We start from the raw sequence: 20,251 nt of genomic DNA, 5'->3' as shown, positions 1-20,251 counted from the left end.
TGCCAAACAACACTGACAACTACAACCAAAAAGTAGCCGGGCGTTGTGGCAGGTGCCTGTAGTCCCAGCTACTTGGGTGGCTGAGGCAAGAGAATTGCTTAAACTCAGGAGTTGGAGGTTGCTGTGAGCTGAAATACCACAGCACTCTACCCAGGGCCACAGCTTGAGGCTCTGTTTCAAAAAAAAAAAAAAAAAGAACTAGATTTCCTAGGTACATGACCTTCTCTTCCAAGTCATACAGGATAGTTACTTAGACTCTGAGTAGACTGGTCTGATTATTTTCTTTGGCTGTGTCCTAAAGAATTATGGTAAAACTTAACTGAAAATTTCCAAAGACAGGTCGGGCATGGTGGCTCATGCCTATAATCCTAGAACTCTGGGAGGCCAAGGCGGGTAGATTGCCTGAGCTAACAAGTTCAAGACCAGTATGAGCCAGGGTGAGACCCCATCTCTAAAAAAATAGCTGGGCATGGGCGGTGCCTGTGGCTCAGTGAGTAGGGTGCCGGCCCCATATACCGAGGGTAGTGGGTTCAAATCCAGCCCTGGCCAAACTGCAACAAAAAAAAAAAAAATAGCCGGGCGTTGTGGCGGGTGCCTGTAGTCCTAGCTACTCAGGAGGCTGAGGCAAGAGAATCGCCTAAACCCAAGAGTTGGAGGTTCTGTGAGTTGTGATGCCATGGCACTCTACCGAGGGTGATAAAGTGAGACTCTGTCTCAAAAAAAAAAAAAAAAAGAAAGAAAAAAGAAAATATCCAAAGACTAATAAAAGGGTTTTACTACCAAATCCTTCCCCTCTTCCATCCTTTTATCTTATAAAAACAAGATCAAGAAGTTTCTATCTTTTCAGTTATTCTTTTCATCTCTTTTCCCAATTTGGTCTGTTTGGAAGGCATATATTATTCACCCTCTACTTGTTCATTTAATAGTGTCCTTACATTCAGTCTATAAATCAGGCATATGGGGTATATAGATTCTAAACCACGTGGCATTTTGCCTTGCAATCTGGAATAATTCTTGTGCTATTTTTCACTTAAAGTAAAGCGAAATCTGTAAGTACTGTATCAATCAGAATTTAGCCAGGGAAGCCAAGCCACTATGAGAATTCTAGGAATAAAATCTTTTACAGATGTGGCAAGAGCTGGGGAAGTGAATGTCTGGAAGGAGGAGCATGAGGAACAGAGAGTTACAAGCTGCTGCCGCAGCGCTGGTGAAGTTGGACAAATCAGAGCTTGCAGAAAAATTCCAGAAGCCAAGCACATCCAGCCACTGCAAAGGGGGGAGTTCTTGGAGAGGTTTATGGGAAGTTGTGGCCTCTGGGTAGCTCCAGGCTGTGTGTGGGGACAGCTAGGCCCCTGGTGGTGGGCCTGAGGCAGCTGTTGGTGAACAAAGCCAACAGTAGGAATGTGAGCTGGGTGCCAGGCAGAGGAGAGCAGGATAAGCTGGAGCTGCAGGGCCCCCAGGGCTCCTCTGTTTCTGTCCATCACCCTATCTGACGGGAAACCTGCCAAAGGCAGTGACTGTTGTTGGCCTTCCTCCCTACAGTTCCAACACAAGTTTCTCTTTTGGCCAGCTCTAACTGGAATCATACAAGGGTGGGGCTTCTAGGAAATGGAGTTCCCAGCCTAATCAAGTTGCCCTAGCATAATTCAGCACTGCAGCCACCACTGTGATAACAGAAATGACATCACAATCTAAGCAAAAGCCATTTCAACATAATACCTCCATTCTGCTGTCACTCAGCTCAGAACTCACAATGTCTGTGTATGTCATCCTTCTTATTTATTTATTTATTGTTGTTGCTTAGTTGCCATTGTTGTTTGGCAGGCCCAGGCTGGGTTCGAACCCGCCAGCCCTGGTGTATGTGGCTGGCACCCTAGCTGCTGAGCTACAAGCATCCTTCTTATGATGGTCAAATAAACCTACTTTGGGTAGTGGTGGGCCTGGCAGGATACTGTGTACAGAAGAGTGGCACGTGCTGAGAAGCTCATAGGATTCTTAGTCTTGGCTCTGACTTATGAGTAGTGCGTGAACTTGGGCAAATCCCTCCCCTCTGTGCTTCTGGTTTTGTCACCTATAAAATGGGCCAAATTGGCAATGCCTCATGCCTGTAATCCTCTGGGAGGCTGAGGGGGATGGATCCCCTGAACTCAAGAGTTGGAGACCAGCCTGAGCAAGAGAGAGAACCAACTACTAGAAAGGCTGAGGCAAGAGGATCACTTGAGCCCAAGAGTTTGCTGTGAGCTGTGACACCAGGGCATTCTACCCAGGGTGACAAAGTGAGACACTGTCTCAAAATAATAAAAATAAAAAAAAGGGTCGAATGAGAAAACAGAAGTGAAAACACCTTTGTAAAGTGATAAATGCCGGGATGGTTGTAAATTCCTTTATTTCAAGGAATATTCTTCAACTTGGGAAATGTTTAGAACGTATGTACAAAACACATACTGAAAAGCAATTATGAAGGGAGTGAAATTATGAATGAACATGACTTGGCATCATGGAAAAAACATCTAAGGTGTTGGTGAGGACATAATTTCAGATATGGAAGCTGCCAGAAGAACATTTTTTCTCACCAAAGTCAGTCCACCCGGTGACCCTCATCAGGGCATGATAACTCAGAAGTTTCCCTGACTCTACAGCAATGATTTTCAACCAGTATTCTGTGAAAAATTTTAAAGATAATTAATTAAATTATTTTTTTTTTGATGGAAGAGCACAGGAATGGGTTTTATTTTCATCTCAAGAATATTTAAGGTGCATCTTACAAGGGTACATGTGAAACTTAGTAAATGTAGAATATAATTGTCTTAATACAATAACTAAGAAAATGCCAGGAAGGCTATGTTAACCAGTGTGATGAAAATGTGTCAAACTGTTTATAAAACCAGTGTATGGTGCCCCATGATCGCATTAATGTACACAGCTATGATTTAATATTAATAAAAAAAATTAAAAAAAGAATATTTAAATTGAGGAAAGAAATTCAGCTTTTATTGTTAAAATTTGACAGGCATCAAAGAGGAATTGTCATCATAAAAGTCCATCTAGTAAAGTTTTAGATGACCAGTGACTTTGTCAATTAAGTCTGCTGGTCCTGGCCCAATTCCTAGGACAGTTTGAGAGCCTGGTGCAATCTGAGTATGCCCAGCATCTTGGATTAAACTTACAGTCAGTCCAAGCATTTTCCCATGGGTCACTAACTCAGCCAGGGTTTCTTCATCAGGAGCTTTGACCACCACTTGGGCTGGCCACAATATTCCCACTGTTTGAGCACTTCAGGGTTTTTCCTTTGAATTTGAATTTGCTTGTAGGCAGAAACAGCAGCATGAGCACACTGGGCAGCCACCTTTCCTTTTCCCACCTTTAGGTCGGTTCGAACCACAAGAATCATTTTGTACTCCCCATTTTCTCCTAAGATGCTTGCTTCAGTTCCTGTCTCTGTGTCTGTCTTGCTCATCAAGCCTTTGGAAAGCATCCCAAAACATACTCGGAGGCCCCAGCCCAGGCATATACCACAAGCAATTCCAGCAGCCAAGGTGAAAACACCAGGATGAGCCAAATAGTCCCTGACCAAAGATTTGGAGGGCATCTAAAACAACTCTTCTTCCTACTTGCGCCTTCTCATTCTTCCTAATTAAATTATTTTTGAAAGCAGTTCAAAGCACAGTAAGTATATTCTTTTTCTTTTTTTTTTCTCATTTAAGGTGTATAATTCAATTTTTTAGCATTGAATTTAGAATTACATTATTTCTTACCTTGCCATAAAAATACACACAATAGGGCGTTGCCTGTGGCTCAAAGGGGTAGGGCGCCAGTCCCATATGCCAGAGGTGGCGGGTTCAAACCCAGCCCTGGCCAAAAACAACAACAATAACAACAAAAAAATTACACACAATATTCGCAATTGGTACATGTGCAATTAAATGGCACAAAGTCCATTCACAAATGTTCTGCAATCATCATTCTTTTCTTTTTTCTTTTTTTTTTTTTTTTAGGTGCACAAAGCTTTATTTCCATTTGGTCCAAGGCTTGGGAAAAGCCTGTAAGGTGTTTAAAAAGCTGCCTTGTGGCTGGAGGAGGCGGCTCTGGCAGAAGCCCTGATGGTTTGAAAAGGGCTCCTCAGAGGTCACTGGTCTCCACAGGCTCTTAGTCGTGCTTGAGAGTGAGCCTTTCGAAGAGATACTCGCCCAGCCCAGCCTGGGGGCCAGCCAGCCTGTGGAGGTTGGTCAGGTGGTCGCCCATCTTCTTGAGGAGTTTCACTTCCTCATCTAGGAAGTGACTCTCCAGGAAGTCACAGAGATGAGGGTCTGTGCGGGCAGAACCCAGGGCATGAAGATCCAAAAGAGCCTGGTTCAGGCTCTTCTCCAGGGCTAAGGCGGCTTCCATTGCGTCCAGAGTTGTACCCCATTCATCTTGAGATGGCTTCTGCACGTCCAGGAAGAGAGCGCGGCCGCCACGCTGGTTTTGCATCTTCAAGAGACGCTCAGAGCCCTCGCGCTTCTCCTCCGCCAACTCGCAGAAGAAGTGGCCCACGCCTTTGAGAGCCACATCGTCGCGGTCAAAATAGTAGCCCAGAGAGAGGTAGGTGTAGGAGGCCCGCAGATGCAAGTTGACCAGGCGGTTGACGGCAGCCTCCACATCGGTGGAATAATTCTGACGAATCTGGGAGCTCATGGTTAATCGGTAATAAGGAACTAACCACAAAAAAACAGTGTTAGCTGGCTCCAGAGGCAGGAGATGGCAGTGAAGAAGGTCCCAGAGATTGCAAGTGGAAAAGAAAAGAATGAGACTGGAAAATTGCCGAAGGCTGGAAAAAAGGGAGTCCCCGGGTCTGTTCCGTCCAAACACTGTTGAAGCAAGACACAGATCCAAGGGACCACCTCACGCGCCGCCCATCATTCTTTTCTATTTTCCAAACTTTTCATCACCTCAAACCAAGACACTGTACTCATTAAACAGAAATTCTCTATTCTCTCTCTCCCTGCAACCCCCAGTAATCTCTCACCGACTTTCTGTCCTGTGAATTTCCTGTTCTTGATATTTCAAAGAAGTGGAATCATACGGGATTTGCCCTTTTGTGCCCGGCTTCTCTGAGTCTGATGTTTTCAAGGTTCAGTCATGTTGTAGCCTGTGTCAGAGCTTCATTCTTTTCAATGACTGAGTGATATTCCAGTGTACGGCTGGATCACTTTGTTTTTACCTATTTTTTGTGATGGCCACTTAAGTTGTTTCCCTTGTTGGCTAATTGAATCAGGCTGATGTGACAATGAAGTATACCAGTATTTTTTAGCATCCCTGCTTTTAATTCTTTTGTGCTTATTCCTCAGAGAGTTGGCAATATGGTTACTCTCTTGATTTTTTTTTTTTTTTTGAGACAGGAGTCTCACTTTGTTGCCCTTGGTACAGTGCCGTGGCATCATAGCTCACAGCAACCTCAAACTCTTGGGTTCAAGTGATCCTCTTGCCTCAGTCTCCCCAATAGCTGGGACTACAGGTGCCCGGCACAACACCTGACTTATATTCTTTTCTCTACTCTTTTATTTTATTTTTGTTTTTTAGAGATGGGGTCTTGCTATGTTGCCCAGACTGGAGTGCAGTGGCTATTCACAGGTAGGATCCCACTACTGATCAGCACGGGATTTTTGACCTGCTCTGATTCTGACCTGGGCCAGTTCACCCCTCCATAGGCAACCTGGTGGCCCCCTGCTCCAGGGAGGTCACCATATTGATGCTGAACTTAGTGCAGACATCCGATCGGCATAGTACACTACAGCCCAGAACTCCTGGACTCAAGCGATCCTCCTGTCTCAGCCTCCCAAGTAGCTGGGACTACAGGCGCCCATTACCGCATCTGGCTCCTTTTTCTTTTGATCAACATAATTTAAAATTTAAGTGTGTCATGGAAGTTCAACTGTAGGTTCAAGCATGCCATGAGTTAAAAAAAAAAGGTTGAAAAACACTGCCCTAGAGAGATCTGTTTATTTTCTAATTAACGAAGAGTAAGGGGAACATTATCACCATTATTACTGATACCAGAATTTCGCTTTTCAGTAGGTTCTTGGTCTCTGTGATTCGAAGAATCCGTGGACCACAAATCAGTGGTAAGACAGGATTCATTTATAGAAAAGAATACAGAAACTCCAGAGCTCCTGGCAGAGCGAGAAAACCCAAGTCAAGAAAACCAAAGTTGGGAGAGAAAAGCTCTCTCTCTCCCTCTCTGTCTGTGGCTCTTTGTCTAGGGATATATGCATGGGGCCCTCAGTAGTTACATTTAGCGGGTCTGCTGGGCTTGGTTAGTTACATTTAGTGTGTCTGGGACAGGGTGTTTGGGACATGTCTGGGTGTGTCTGAGACATGAATGAATGGCTACAATCCCTTTCATTCCCAGATTTAGGAAACCCACATGAAATTGACCAGGCCTAGGAAATGGGGGTTCCCTGTTCAGCCGCAAGTGCAAGGGGAGGGAGACCTAAGGTGCCGGTGTCTCCCCAGCAGTTGTCTGGCACCTCTGGCTACTGGAGCCTTCTGCAGGGGCCCTCCTGCCTACCCTCCAGTCTGCTGGTTCCTCTGCTGGCTGCCACACACCCACCATCCCAGCTCCACCCAGCTGGCTGGGATGCCACTTGTCCTGTATCATTACCATCATACATCACGAAGGAGTGTCACCGATGGGAGAGGAATTAGTGTTGATCTCTTTGAAGGTAATCTGGGAGTTCAGCTCACAACTTACTAATTCTACTATTGGGAGTTTATATGAAGGATGTCCTGAGTCTAAAAGGTGCACATCTGTGACTGCCAGGCTTTAGCATTCCGGTGGGGACCAGATTTTTATCTCAGAGGTGGATGTGTCTTGTGCTGAGGAAAGTGCCTGCAGGGACTTTTTTTTTTTTTTTTTTGAGACAGAGTCTCACTTGGTCACCCTCAGTAGAGTGCCATGGTGTCATAGCTCGTAGCAACCTCAAACTCTTGGGTTCAAGAGATCCTTTTGCCTCAGCCTCCCAAGTAGCTCGGACTACAGGGCCCCACCACAACACCCAGCTATTTTTTAGAGGGAGTGGGGTATCTCGTTCTTTCTCAGGCTGGCCTTGAATTCCTGAGATCCGACGATTGAACCATCTCTGCCTCCCAGACTGCTAGGATTACAGACCTGAGCCACTGTTCCTGGCCTGCCTGAAGGGACTTTGATGGTACAGTCTATTCAGGGAAAATCTGGATCTTACATAAGGTAGACTAAGAGAGTTAGCAAGGATCTGCAGAATTCCTTCTATATCCATTCCTCTTCCAGATAAAAGGAATGTAGCAATAAACAAAAAAGACCAAGTTCCTGCCCTCATGGAAGAGAAAGGAAATACAAAAACAAACAATATCACCAAATGTCAGATTAAATACTGTGAAGGGAAATAAAGCAGTGTCAAGGATTAGACAGTTATGTGGGTGCTATTCTTAGATAGGGTGATCAAGGAAGGATTCTTTGAGGGGACTCCATTTGGTCAGAGACATGAATGAATGGAGGCAAGAAATTGTGTTGGTAGAACATTTCAGGAGGTGGGACAACAAAGGCACAGGCCCCAAGATGAGAATGAACTTCTTTAGTCAAGGGATGGCAGGGAGAGCAATGTGGCTGGTGCACAGAAAGAAGGGGAGAAGGCGGTGGTAGCAGCTGAGGTTGGAGAGAGCGCCAGGGGACAGACCATGTTGGCTTTCAATTTGAGTCAAGTCAGATGGGAAGCCATTGGGAAGTTTTGAACTAGAGCATGACCTTTGCTGGCTTAATTATTGATGGGATATCTGTGGAGAGTATATTATATCTGGGCAAGAGTGGAAGCAACGAGACCAATTAGAATCTACTGCAGTGGTCCATCAGGGAGGCTGCCAGGAAGATGGAACCAGGGCAGAGAAGTGGTGGGGAATATGAGAAGTAGTAAGAGCCAAGATACATTTGGAAGGCAGAGCTGACAGGATTTGCTACCAGGTCAAATGAACTCTTGGGTTCAAGGTGTGACAGAAAGATAATACTCAAGAATGATTCTAAGTTTCTTGGCCTGAGCACAAAGAAGAATGAAACTGCTATTTACTGAGAAGGAGAATATCAGGCAGGAGCAGATTTGAGGGTAATGCAAAATTTATTTATTTATTAATTAATTATTATTTGAAACAGCCTTAAGCTGTCACCCTGGGTAGAGTGCTGTGGCATCACAGCTCACAGCAACCTCCAACTCCTGGGCTTAAGTGATTCTCTTGCCTCAGCCACCCAAGTAGCTGGGACTACAGGTGCCCACCACAATGCCCGGCCATTTTTTGGTTGTAGTTGTCATTGTTGTTTGGCAGGCCCAGGCTGGATTCGAACCTGCCAGCTCTGGTGTATGTGGCTGGTGCTTTAGTTGCTTGAGCTACCGGCACTGAGCCAGTAATGTAAAATTTAGTTGTGGACAGATTAAGAATAAAAAACAGAATAATCATCCACTAAGAATGTTGAATAGGGCTCGGCGCCTATGGCTCAAGCAGCTAAGGTGCCAGCCACATACACCTGAGCTGGTGGGTTCGAATCCAGCCCGGGCCCGCCAAACTAAAATGACAGCTGCAACCAAAGAATAGCCGGGCGTTGTGGCGGGCGCCTGTAGTCCCAGCTACGTGGGAGGCAGAGACAGGAGACTCGCTTGAGCCCAGGAGTTGGAGGTTGCTGTGAGCTGTGATGCCATAGCACTCTACCCAGGGTGACAGCTTGAGGCTCTGTCTCAAAAAAAAAAAAAATGTTAAATAGGCAATTGGACATATGAGTCTGGACATTAGGGCAGAAAATACAATGCAGCTGGGACGGATGAGTAGTTTCAGTAGCTAGAGGCATAGCTATGTAAAAAACTTAAATTAATAGGTCCAGGCGTGGTGGCTCACGCCTGTAATCCTAGCACTCTGGGAGGCCAAGGCGGGTGGATTGCCTGAGCTCAGGAGTTTGAGACCAGCCTGAGCCCAAGTTGAGACCCTGTGTCTACTAAAAATAGAAATAACTAGCTGAGCATGGTGGCACATGCCTGCAGTCCCAGCTACTCCAGAGGCTGAGGCAGGAGGATGACTTGAACCCAGGAGTTTGAGGTTGCTGTGAGCTATGATGATGCCACAGCACTCTATTCAGGGTGACAGAGTGAGACTAGGTCTCAATAAATAAATAAAGAGAGAAAGAAAATACAAATCGGAGAGTCATTAATGTATAGAAGGTATTTAAAGCCATTCAATTGGCTGAGCACCGTGGTTCATGCCTGTAATCCAGCACTTTAAGGGGCCAAGGTGGGAGGATCCCTAGCTGGGAGTGGTGTTTCATACCTGTAGTCTAAGCTACTGGGGAGGCTGAACTGGGAGGATGGCTCAAGCCCAGGAGTTCTAAGCTGCAGTGAGCTATGATGATGCCATTGTACTTCAGCCCAGGCAATAGGGTGAGACCCTGTCTCTAAAACAAAACATAAAGCCATTGGACTGAGTGAGATCATCCGGAAGTGAGTAAAAATGGAAAAGAGGCTTAAAGCCTCTGGGACACCCAATGCTTAGAGGTCAGGGTGAACAGAATGAGCCAGCAAAGGAGTGGCCAGTGAGGAAGGAAGAAAACCAGCAGAATGTAGTGTTCTTAAAGCCAAATGAAGAAAATATTTCAAGGAGGAAACAGGTGGCCGGGATGTGGGAAGGAGTAAATGATAAAGCAGGAGGCATTTGGAATTTTCAGGGCTACTTGAGTGAGGAAGTGAAGAGTTCAGGTACAAAAAAGAGAGAGAAAACATAAATGGGTAAGTAGAGAGGAGAAGGTCCCAGGAGCATGGCTGGTCCTTGAAGGAATGTCATTAATGAGAAGTCACCATGTGGTGGAGAATGGCAGCAACTTTCCAGAAACAGTAATATCTGGTGTGAATTTGATTACTTCCCGCCCTGTGTTGTGATTGTCTTTCATTTTCCCCAAACCTCAGTGGAAATCAGCTATATGTGGCTGCCATGCCTTAGTGACACTTTGGACAGATAAAAGAAGTAGGGCAGGCTCAGCGTCTGTAGCTCAGTGGCTAGAGCGCTGGCCATATACACCAGGGCTGGAGGGTTTGAACCCAGCCCAGGCCTGCCAAACAACAATGACAAATACAACGGAGGAAATAGCCAGGCGTGGGCGGCGCCTGTGGCTCAGTCAGGAAGGCGCCGGCCCCATATACCGAGGGTGACGGGTTCAAACCCGGCCCCGGCCAAACTGCAACCAAAAAATAGCCGGGCGTTGTGGCGGGTGCCTGTAGTCCCAGCTACTCGGGAGGCTGAGGCAAGAGAATCGCTTAAGCCCAGGAGTTGGAGGTTGCTGTGAGCTGTGTGAGGCCATGGCACTCTAACCGAGGGCCATAAAGTGAGACTCTGTCTCTACAAAAAAAAAAAAAAAAAAAAAAAAGAAATAGCCAGGCGTAGTGGTGGGCGCCTGTAGTCCCAGCTACTTAGGAGGATGAGGCAAGAGAATTGCTTAAGCCCAAGAGTTTGAGGTTTCTGTGAGCTGTGATGCCACAGCACTCTACGGAGGGTGACATAATGACACTCTCTCTTAAAAAAATAAATAAATAAAAATAAATTGGTTTTGGGCGGCACCTGTGGCTCAGTCGGTAAGGTGCCGGCCCCATATACCGAGGGTGGCGGGTTCAGACTCGGCCCCGGCCAAACTGCAACCAAAAAATAGCTGGGCCTTGTGGCAGGCGCCTGTAGTCTCAGCTACTTGGGAGGCTGAGGCAAGAGAATCGCTCAAGCCCAGGAGTTGGAGGTTGCTGTGAGCTGTGTGATGCCATGGCACTCTACCAAGGGCGATAAAGTGAGACTCTGTCTCTACAAAAAAAAAAAAAAAATTGGTTTTAAAGATGAGGTCTCACACTTCTAGCCTTAAGTGATTCTCTTGCCTTGGGCTCCCAAAGTGCTGGGATTATAGGTATGAGCAATTGTGCCCAGCCTGATTCAGCCATTAGAAATGATGACAAGGACACAAATAATGTTGAATGAAAGAAGTAGGCTTCAAAACAGAACACATAGTGAGATTCCAGTTTTGTAGAGGTACTATATGTGTATATGTGTTTAGGGAGAGATAATTAAACCATATTAACCAATATATTTGAAATGGTGGTTCCGAGTGGTGGAATTGTGGGTAATTTATTTTTTCTCCCTGTACCTTCTGTATTATCTAAGTTTTTTTACAGTTAAATATTTATTACTTTTATGAGTAGAGAAAGCAAATAAATGTTTAAAAGAGAATTCATTGATGTATGACTTAGATTTCACTTTTTATCATTTATATGTTCTGTTAGGAAAACATTTTAAAGATAGCAGATAAAGTCATTTTTTACGATAGAGTATAGCTTAACTACACTGGAATTCTAGTCCTTCATCAACAGCCCTCTGAGTCCTTGAATCCACTTACAGGTCAAACGACTTATGTGATGAGAATCTCTATGTACTTTAGAAGATTAACCATCTTTGCATGGGGATTGAAAGTATACCTACCTCTCAACCCTCCAGTATTTATATTTCTGATACTTCACTCTGAAACAATTTTTATGTATAGTGTTAGGTAGAGGTCAGGTTTCGTTTTCTACCTGCTCTGATAATGTTTGAGGAAGTCAATAGAAGTAATTTCTATTTCTTTGTTTTCCCAACAATTCCTTACCAGAACAGGACATAAGTTGAAAGTTAGCCCCTAAAAGAACTAACCATTTATAAACCTATATCCTCCAATCCCTGATTTCTTTCTTTCTTTCTTCATTTATTTTTGAGACGTAGTCTTACTGTGTTGCTCTCGGTAGAGTGCTGTGGCGTCAATTCACAGCAACCTCAAACTCTTGGGTTCCATTGATTCTCTTGCCTCAGCCTCCCAAGTAGCTGGGACTACAAGTGCCCACCGCAACTCCGGGCTATTTTTTGTTGCAGTTGTCATTATTGGTTAGCTGGCCTGGGCCGGGTTTGACAGCCAACTTTGGTGTATGTGGTTGGCACTGTAACCACTATGCTACAGGCTCCGAGCCAACCAATCCCTGATTTCTGACAATACAGAGAAGTGCTGTTTATCATTTTTCAGTACTGAGTGACTTGGATTCTTTTAAGGAACTTAGTACTCCTGTGCCTGTAAAACTTTTTCACAAAGCTAGGCTCTTAAAAATGAAAGTTCAGGGCAGTGCCTGTGGCTCAGTGAGTAGGGTGCTGGCCCCATATACCAAGGGTGGTGGGTTCGAACCCAGCCCCAGCCAAACTGCAGCAACAACAAAAAAAAATAGCCAGGCATTGTGGCGGGCACCTGTAGTCCCAGCTACTCAGGAGGCTGAGGCAAGAGAATCGCCTAAGCCCAAGAGCTGGAGGTTTCTATGAGCTGTGACACCACGGCACTCTACCAAGGGTGACAAAGTGAGATTCTTAAAAAAAAAAAAAAATGAAAGTTCTTAACCCCTGAAGTTACAGGATATCCATAAAGTTCATGTGCAATTCAGAATAGTTGACTATTTTGACACCCTGTATGTCACAGTGACGTGGACAGGGAAGCCATCTTACTGTTTTGTGCAACTATGCCACAGGATAGGTAATTTACAGAAATTTATTGGCTCACAGTTCTGAAGGCCAGGAAGTCCAATATCGAGGTACCAGCATCTATCGAGGGCCTTCTTGCTGAGTCATAACATGGCAAAGGCATCACAAGGAAGGGCAAAGAGAATTTGAGGGAGAGACAAGCCCAATTCCAAGAACATGAACCTATTTCTGTGATAATGGCATTAGTTCATTCACGAGGGGCAGACCTAAATTCATGACCTAAATTCTTCTTAAAGGTCTCACCTCTTAATACTGTTACAATGGCAATTAAATTTCAACATGAGTTTCAGAAAGAACAAATATTCAAACCATAGTAGAAACTACTTTTCTCTTGTCTAACAGATTTGTTTTAACCAATGGAAGAAGAGTCACCTCAAGTTCCCTGGACTGGTTGGTAGCTTTGCCCACCCAGAGTAATAAACTAGGAGTCTTTGGATAATTCAGTTAATTATTTGTTTTTTCTAGTCCTTCATCAACAAAACAGAGATAATGGTAATCCCTTTATCCACCTCAGTGGTATAGATTGTACTCACAAACATCCATGTGCCCCCTATGTTTTCCAGCCTCCTTTGTTGTTAAGTTGCAACCACATAAATGAGTTACCATAAAAATGTGAATGAAAGAGATGTGTTGGGCAGGTGCAGTGGCTCGTGCCTATAATCCTAGCACTCTGAGAAGCCAAAGTGGGAGGATCATTTGAGGCCATGGGTTTGAGACCAGCCTGAGTGAGACCCTTTCTGACCTAAAATAGAGAAATTAGATGGTTATGGTGGTATGCACCTGTAGTCTCAGCTGCTTAGGAGGTTGGGGCAGGAGGATCACTTGAACCCAGGAGTCTGAGGTTGCAGTGAGCTGTGATTGACACTACTGCATTCTAGCCTGGGCAATAGGGCAAGACCCTCTCTCAAAAAAAAAAAAAAAAAGAAGTGATGTGTTATTTCTAGCCTGGGGTAGGAACAAGCATGTGTGAGTTCCCCAGACCTTCTTTCTTATATTCATTCATGAGGCAGGAAGCAAACTTCAACTTGGATAATTTGTAAAGTGAAAGTTACCCAGATCTCCTGTTACTAATTAGAGATCTATCTGATCCATGTGAAGTAAGTGAGAAATAAACCTTCATGGTGTTAAGCCACTGACATTTCAGGGTTTATTTACTACTGCCTAGTCTGACCAAGACTACTTTATTGTGTCATGTAAATCAGTTAAATATAAGGATTATTGAGCATCTACCATATGGCAGACCATGAGCTGGGTGCTGAAAGTACAAACCAGATAAATAGTGATGGCCCTTATTTTACTTTATTATTTTAATTTATTTATTTTGAGAAACTTTATGTATGTATGTATGTATGTATTTAAATGGACAAGAGATGGCCCATATTTTAAAGTAGCTCATACTGCAGGTGAGGAGACAGAAGTGTATGTGAAAATGTGAAAGAACTTTGAAAAGTAAAAGTTCTTGCCATCATTCAAATTATCTGTCTTTGGCTCTGTGTGGTGGCTAACTCCTGTAATCCTAGCACTCTGGGAGGCCAAGGCGGGTGGATTGCTTGAGCTCAGGAGCAAGAAGGAGACTTGTCTCCAAAACTAGCTGAGTGTTGTGGTGGGTGCCCTACTGGGTGCCTGTAGTCCCACTTAGCCAGGAGGATGAGGCAAGAAGATCACTTGAGCCCAAGAGTTTGAGGTTGCTGTGAGCTATGACACCATAGCACTCTACTAAGACTCTATCTCAAAAACAAAACAAAACAAATTACTTGCTTTTTGTGACTATCAATGTAAATTTTAAATTACATTGTAACGAATTCACATTGTTCAAAATCCAAAAGGTACAAAAGGAGAAATACTAAAATCAATTCAAGGTAGGGGAGCAGAGGAATGAGGGAGTGGGGAGAGGGAAGAAAAAATGGGGGTGGGGTTACGGTGTATGGCATACCTCCAACAAAGGAGGCTGGAAAGGGGGGTGAGACACAACTTTAAGAGGGACTTTACTTAACAAATGCAAGCGGTGTAGCCTGTGATGCCATGGCACTGTACCCGGAGCAACAGAGTGAGATACTGTCTCAAAATTAAAAGAAAATATACAATAAACTGCTGTTAATTATAGTCACCATATCGTGCTACAGAACAGACTTGTTTCTCCTACCTAGCTGTACTTCCGTATCCATTAACCAACCTTTGGTTATTGTTCCTTCTCTCTCCCCTTCCTTACTTCTAGTGACCACTATCCTACTCTCTATTCTTTGAGATGACTCTTCTAGCTTTCACATATGAGAGAGAATATTTGGTATTTGTCTTTTTGTGTCTGTGTTATTTCACTTAACGTAATATTCTCCAAGCTCATCTGTGTTGTTGTGAATGATAGAATTTTATTCGTTTTTATGGCTAAGTTGCAGGCCATTGTGTATACGTAGCACATTTTCTTTATCCCTCCGTGTCTTGATGGACGCATAAGTTGATTCCATGTATGGGCTATTGTGAAGAGTGCTGCAAAGAGCATGGGAATGCAGATGTTGCTTCTCCACAGTGATTTCCTTTCCTTTGGATGTATACCCTGTAGTGGGATTGCAAGATGCTAGGATTACAGGTATGAGCCACTGAGCCTGGCCTAATTTTAGTTTTTTGAAGAACCTCCATACTGTTTTCCATAATGACTGCACTAATTTATATTTCCATGAACAATGTATAAAATTTCCTCTTTCTCTATATCTCTGCTAGCATTTATCTTTTGTCCTTTCTTTTTTTATGTCTTTTTGATAATAGCCATTTAACTGGAATGAGACTATATCTCATTGTGATTTTGATTTGCATTTTCCTAAAGATTAGAGATGCTGAGCATTTTTTCGTATACCTGCTGGCCATTTGTATGTGTTCTTTTCAGAAGGACCTATTCAGATACCTTGCCACGTTTTAATGAGATTATTGGGTTTTTGCTGATGAGTTCCTTGTATATTCCACATGTTACTCCCTTGTCAGAGGAAAACTTTGCAGATATTTTCTTCTATTCTACAGGTTGTCTCTTCACTCTGTTGATTGTTACCTTTGCTGTGCAGAAGCTTTTTAGTTTGATGTAATCCTATTCATCTATTTTTGTTTTGGTTGTCTTTACTTTTGAAGTCTTTTCCATAAAATCTTTGCCAAGACCAATGTCCTAAAGTGCTTCCCCTATGTTTTCTTCTACTAGTTTCATAGTTTAAGGTCATATATTTAAGTTTTTAATCCCTCCCCTGCTTTTTTTTTTGAGATAGGGTCTTGCTCTGTCTCTGGGGCTAGAGTGCAGTGGCATGATCGTAGCTGATCATAGTTTACTGCAACCTCAAATTTCTGAGCTTGAGCAATCCTCCTGCCTCAGGCTCCCAAGTAGCTGTGACTATAGGAGTGATTCACTATGTCTGACTAATTTTTTCTATTTGTTTTTTGTAGAGATCAGGTCTTACTCTTGCTCAGGCTGGTCTTGAACTCCTGGCCTCAAGTGATCCTCCTGCTTCAGCCTCCCAGAGTGCTAGGATTATAGGTGTGAACCACCACTCCTGGCCTACTTTAAAAAAAAAATTTTATTCTTAATTACCATGGTTGTATGTATTTATAGGATACATATGATGTTTTGATATAGGCATACAACGTGAATTAATCAAATAAGGGTAACTGGAGTATCCATCACCTCAGGCATTTATCATTTGTGTTAGAAATATTTCAATTCCATTCTTTGAGTTTTATTTTATTCTTTTTAATAGCCAAATAATATTTTTTAATGGGTATAGCACAATTTACATAACCAGACCCATCTTCTTGGGAATTTAGGTTGTTTCCAATAATTTTGAAGGACTGTTTTTTTAAAGATTCATTTTTCATTAAATATAAATGTATACTTATTATGTTTGTAAAGAGAACTTACATGATATATTGGGGTAAGATTATGGAAAGGCAGAAATATCAAAGATTTGGTCTTAATTTGCTGGCAATGAGTGAGTTTTTTCTTTTCTTCTTCTTTATTTTTTTGAGACAGACTCTCATTCTGTCACCCTGGGGAGAGTGCCATGGAGTTAGCCCAGCTCACAGCAACCTCAAACTCCTGGGCTCAAAAGATCCTCCTGCCTGAGCCTCCCAAGTAGTTGGGACCATAGGCACCCTCCACCTCATCTAGCCAATTTTTTCTATTTTTAACACAAACAGGGTTTCACTCTTGTTCAGGCTGCTCTTGAACTCCTCAGCTTAAGCAATTCACCCCCCTCAGCCTCCCAGAATGCTAGGATTACAGGCATGAGTCACCATACCCAGCCCTATCTAAGCTTTTGGAGACCCTTGCCTTCCTAATACTTATCTTAAGCTGACACTAACACAGACTAGACTTTATTGAGCACACTTTAAAGTAACTGCAAACAAGTTCAAGGGCATCCCAGGTTCAAAATTTGCCTATGGATAATACAGACACATGAGATGATTCTGGAGTACTTGGATGTGTTCTGAGTGCTTGTGGTAGATTAGCTCTAGAAGGAAAACATATTGCCAAGGCAGACATTTTACTGCCTCCAGGTTGCCACTTGTTATCTTCTCATCTGGTACGCTAAGATCAAAGGACTGTAGGAGACTTGCTGGGTTCACTGTGGAGTGTGGAGAAAACAAATGATGTGGTTCAGCTGGTAGAATGCATACTTCAGAGAGGTGAGTGTGCCAGCTGCCTCCTTGGCCACGTAACCCTCCAAGGAGGACATCCCTGCTCCCTTCATCTTTTTCAGATCTTGGCTGGACAGTTGGTTCTCATTAGGTGCATATCATCAGTCTCGATGCTTATACAGAGCAGTCCTCATAAGCTGGTACAACATGGTTCATTGCTCGAGGAGTACACAGTAAAAATATTAAATCATCAACATAAAAAACCTTCTGAGGGTTACATTCCCAGGTGTTGGACAAGGCTTGACCATGATTCTAGGCTAGTCTCTTGGATATGTGCAGGGAATGAGCAACCAGACATACTGTGTTACTTGTTCCTACCCTCCTATTTTCCAGCTTTGTGCCAGGCAAGGGCAATGATTTAGTCTCTCTGATTCCCAAGTTCAACACCCCTAGGAAAAAGCTTTCATTGGTCTATTTTGGGTTAAGTGCTTATTTCTTTCTTTCTTTTTTTAGAGACAGAGTCTTAATCTGTCGCCCTAGGTAGAGTGCCATGACATCACAGCTCACAAGAACCTCCAGCTCTTGGGCTTAGGCGATTATCTTGCCTCAGCCTCCCCGAGTAGCTGTGACTACAGGCGCCCACCACAACACCCGGCTACTTTTTGTTGCAGTTCGGCGGGGGCCGGCTTCGAACCTGCCACCCTCGGTATGTGGGGCTGGCACCCTACTCACTGAGCCACAGGCACCGCCCCTTAAGTGCTCATTTCTGAGTCAAGGAACAAGAGATGTTGTGTGTGGGTGTGGGTGTGCAAATTAGAACTACACAGAATTTCTTTTTTTTTTTTGAGACAAAGTCTCACTATGTCGCCCTCAGTAGAGTGCTATGGCGTCACAGCTCACAGAAACCTCAAACTCTTGTGTTTAAGTGATTCTCTTGCCTCAGCCTAATGCCTGGCTATTATTTTTGTTGTTGTTGTTGCTGTAGTTGTCATTGTTTAGGAGGCCCAGGCCGGGTTTCAACCCACCAGCCCTGGTGTATGTCGCCAGCACCCTAACCCCTGAGCTACGGGTGCTGAGCCAATTTCTTTTTTTTTTTTTTCATGGCTAAACATAACAATATATTAATTTTTACTTATAAACATCCAATTTCTTCCTTTAAAGAAAAACCTAGAATTTAAATATTTCCCATCCTATCACATACAAGTCTGTACACATTATTTACATCTTCCAAATAAAACTTATTACAGATTTTCTGACATTCAGCATCCCCTTTATTTTTTTTAAGACAGAGCCTCACTATGTCACTCTCGGCAGAGTGCCGTGGCATCACAGCTCACAGCAACTGCAAACTCTTGGCCTTAAGTGATTCCCTTGTCTCAGCCTCCCAAGTAGCTGGGACTACAGGCACCCGTCACAATGCCCAGCTATTTTTTTGTCGCAGTTGTCATTGTTGTTTAGCTGGCCCGGGCTGGTGCCAGCCTTGGTGGATGTAGGTGGTACCCTAAGCACTGTGCTATAGGCACCAAACCAGCATACCCTTTTAAAATAAAGATGATAAAGCAATTAAACTTCGATCAATAAATACAATTTGTATTATCTTGGCATAGGTTATAATTTAGTGCCTATGTTGAATTTTATATCTTAGAAGACAATTTTATCCCTTCTAGCTATTTTTTTATAGTTTATTTATTTATTTATTTATTTTTTTGAGACAGACTCTCACTATGTCGCCCTCAGTAGAGTGCCGTGGGGCACAGCTCACAGCAACCTCAGACTCTTGGGCTTGAGCAATTCTCTTGCCTCAGCCTCCCAAGTAGCTGGGACTGCAGGCACCAGCCACAATGCCCAGCTATTTGTTTGTTGTAGTTGTCATTGTTATTTGGCAAGCCTGGGCTGGGTTTGAATCTGCCAGCCTCAGTGTATGTGGCCTAACCATTGAGCTAAGGATGCCGAGTCCCTTCTAGCTATTTTTTTTTTGAGACAGAGCCTCAAGCTGCCGCCCTGGGTAGAGTGCTGTAGCATCACAGCTCACAGCAACCTCCAACTCCTGGGCTCAAGTGAGTCTCCTGCCTCCGCCTCCCAAGTAGCTGGGACTACAGGCACCCGCCACAACGCCCAGCTATTTTTTGGTTGTAGCCATCATTGTTGTTTGGCGGCCCAGGCTGGATTTGAACCCGCCAGCTCAGGTGTATGTGGCTGGTGCCTTAGCCGCTTGAGCCACAGGTGCCGAGCCCCTTCTAGCTATTTTAATATAGAGAAAAACTGTATCTCCGTGAGAGCAGGATCCCTGTCTTTATGCATTCTCTTCAACACTTGCACAGGGTAAATGCTGCCCTTATGCTTACATGGAATTTCTTAGAAGATGATACTGTTGGGGGAGTTAAGATGAAGCTGAATGTTGTAGGCTGGGTTCTTCAGAAGCTGACTCTGAGATGGAGTTTAATGTACAAGATGTTTATTAGAAAATGCTCTTGGGATCAACACTTATGGAATGTAGGTGAATGAAGCATAACTGGACAGAGGGAAAGTCAACAATGCAGGCCTGATGACACACTCAGCTGACTATAGGGAGCTCCGGAGTTAGAATAACCCTTCAGAGTTGTCCAAAACTGAGTGGAAATGGCCAAACCTTTATATCCTTGCATTAATCAGTTACTGGGTGTGGGCTACCCTGGTAGCTCTTTGCAGCTGAGGTAGACTTTGAGGGGCTGACAGCTGAAGGCTCTGCTGATCACATTCTTCAAATTAGAGGAGAAGTCTTTCACTGAAGGTGAGTCTGGGCAGTGCATCACAGTGTCTACCATGATGTCCACTTAGAAGGACACACACATACAAATTCTAGGACAATTGAAACATAATGCCACATTTTACTCTAGAAAAATTGTATAGATTCATATTAAATTTCAATTTGGAAGAACTTTTACAACTGAATATTAAAAAGACAAACAACTCTGGGCAGCACCTGTGGTTCAGTGAGTAGGGCGCCGGCCCCATATACCCAGGGTGGCAGGTGCAAACCCGGCCCCGGTCAAACTGCAACAAAAAATAGCCAGGCATTGTGGCGGGC

At 43.8% G+C, this 20,251-nt stretch overlaps 1 protein-coding gene and 1 pseudogene across 1 annotated transcript; both read right to left on the bottom strand.

Annotated features, from left to right (window-relative positions):
• Positions 1-3,044: 3,044 nt before the first annotated feature.
• On the bottom strand, positions 3,045-3,589 carry LOC128577681 (peptidyl-tRNA hydrolase 2, mitochondrial-like; annotated as a pseudogene).
• A 409-nt stretch (positions 3,590-3,998) lies between these two features.
• Positions 3,999-4,888, bottom strand: LOC128577682 (ferritin light chain-like). The gene has a single exon (XM_053579962.1). It carries the CDS (start codon positions 4,672-4,674, stop codon positions 4,147-4,149), a length of 528 nt encoding a protein of 175 aa, XP_053435937.1. The 5' UTR covers positions 4,675-4,888; the 3' UTR covers positions 3,999-4,146.
• Between the last annotated feature and the right edge of the window lie 15,363 nt (positions 4,889-20,251).

This window comes from Nycticebus coucang, chromosome X (assembly GCF_027406575.1).
Source record: "Nycticebus coucang isolate mNycCou1 chromosome X, mNycCou1.pri, whole genome shotgun sequence".
Taxonomy (NCBI): Eukaryota; Metazoa; Chordata; class Mammalia; order Primates; family Lorisidae; genus Nycticebus; species Nycticebus coucang.
This window is presented reverse-complemented; position numbering and strand designations above follow the sequence as displayed.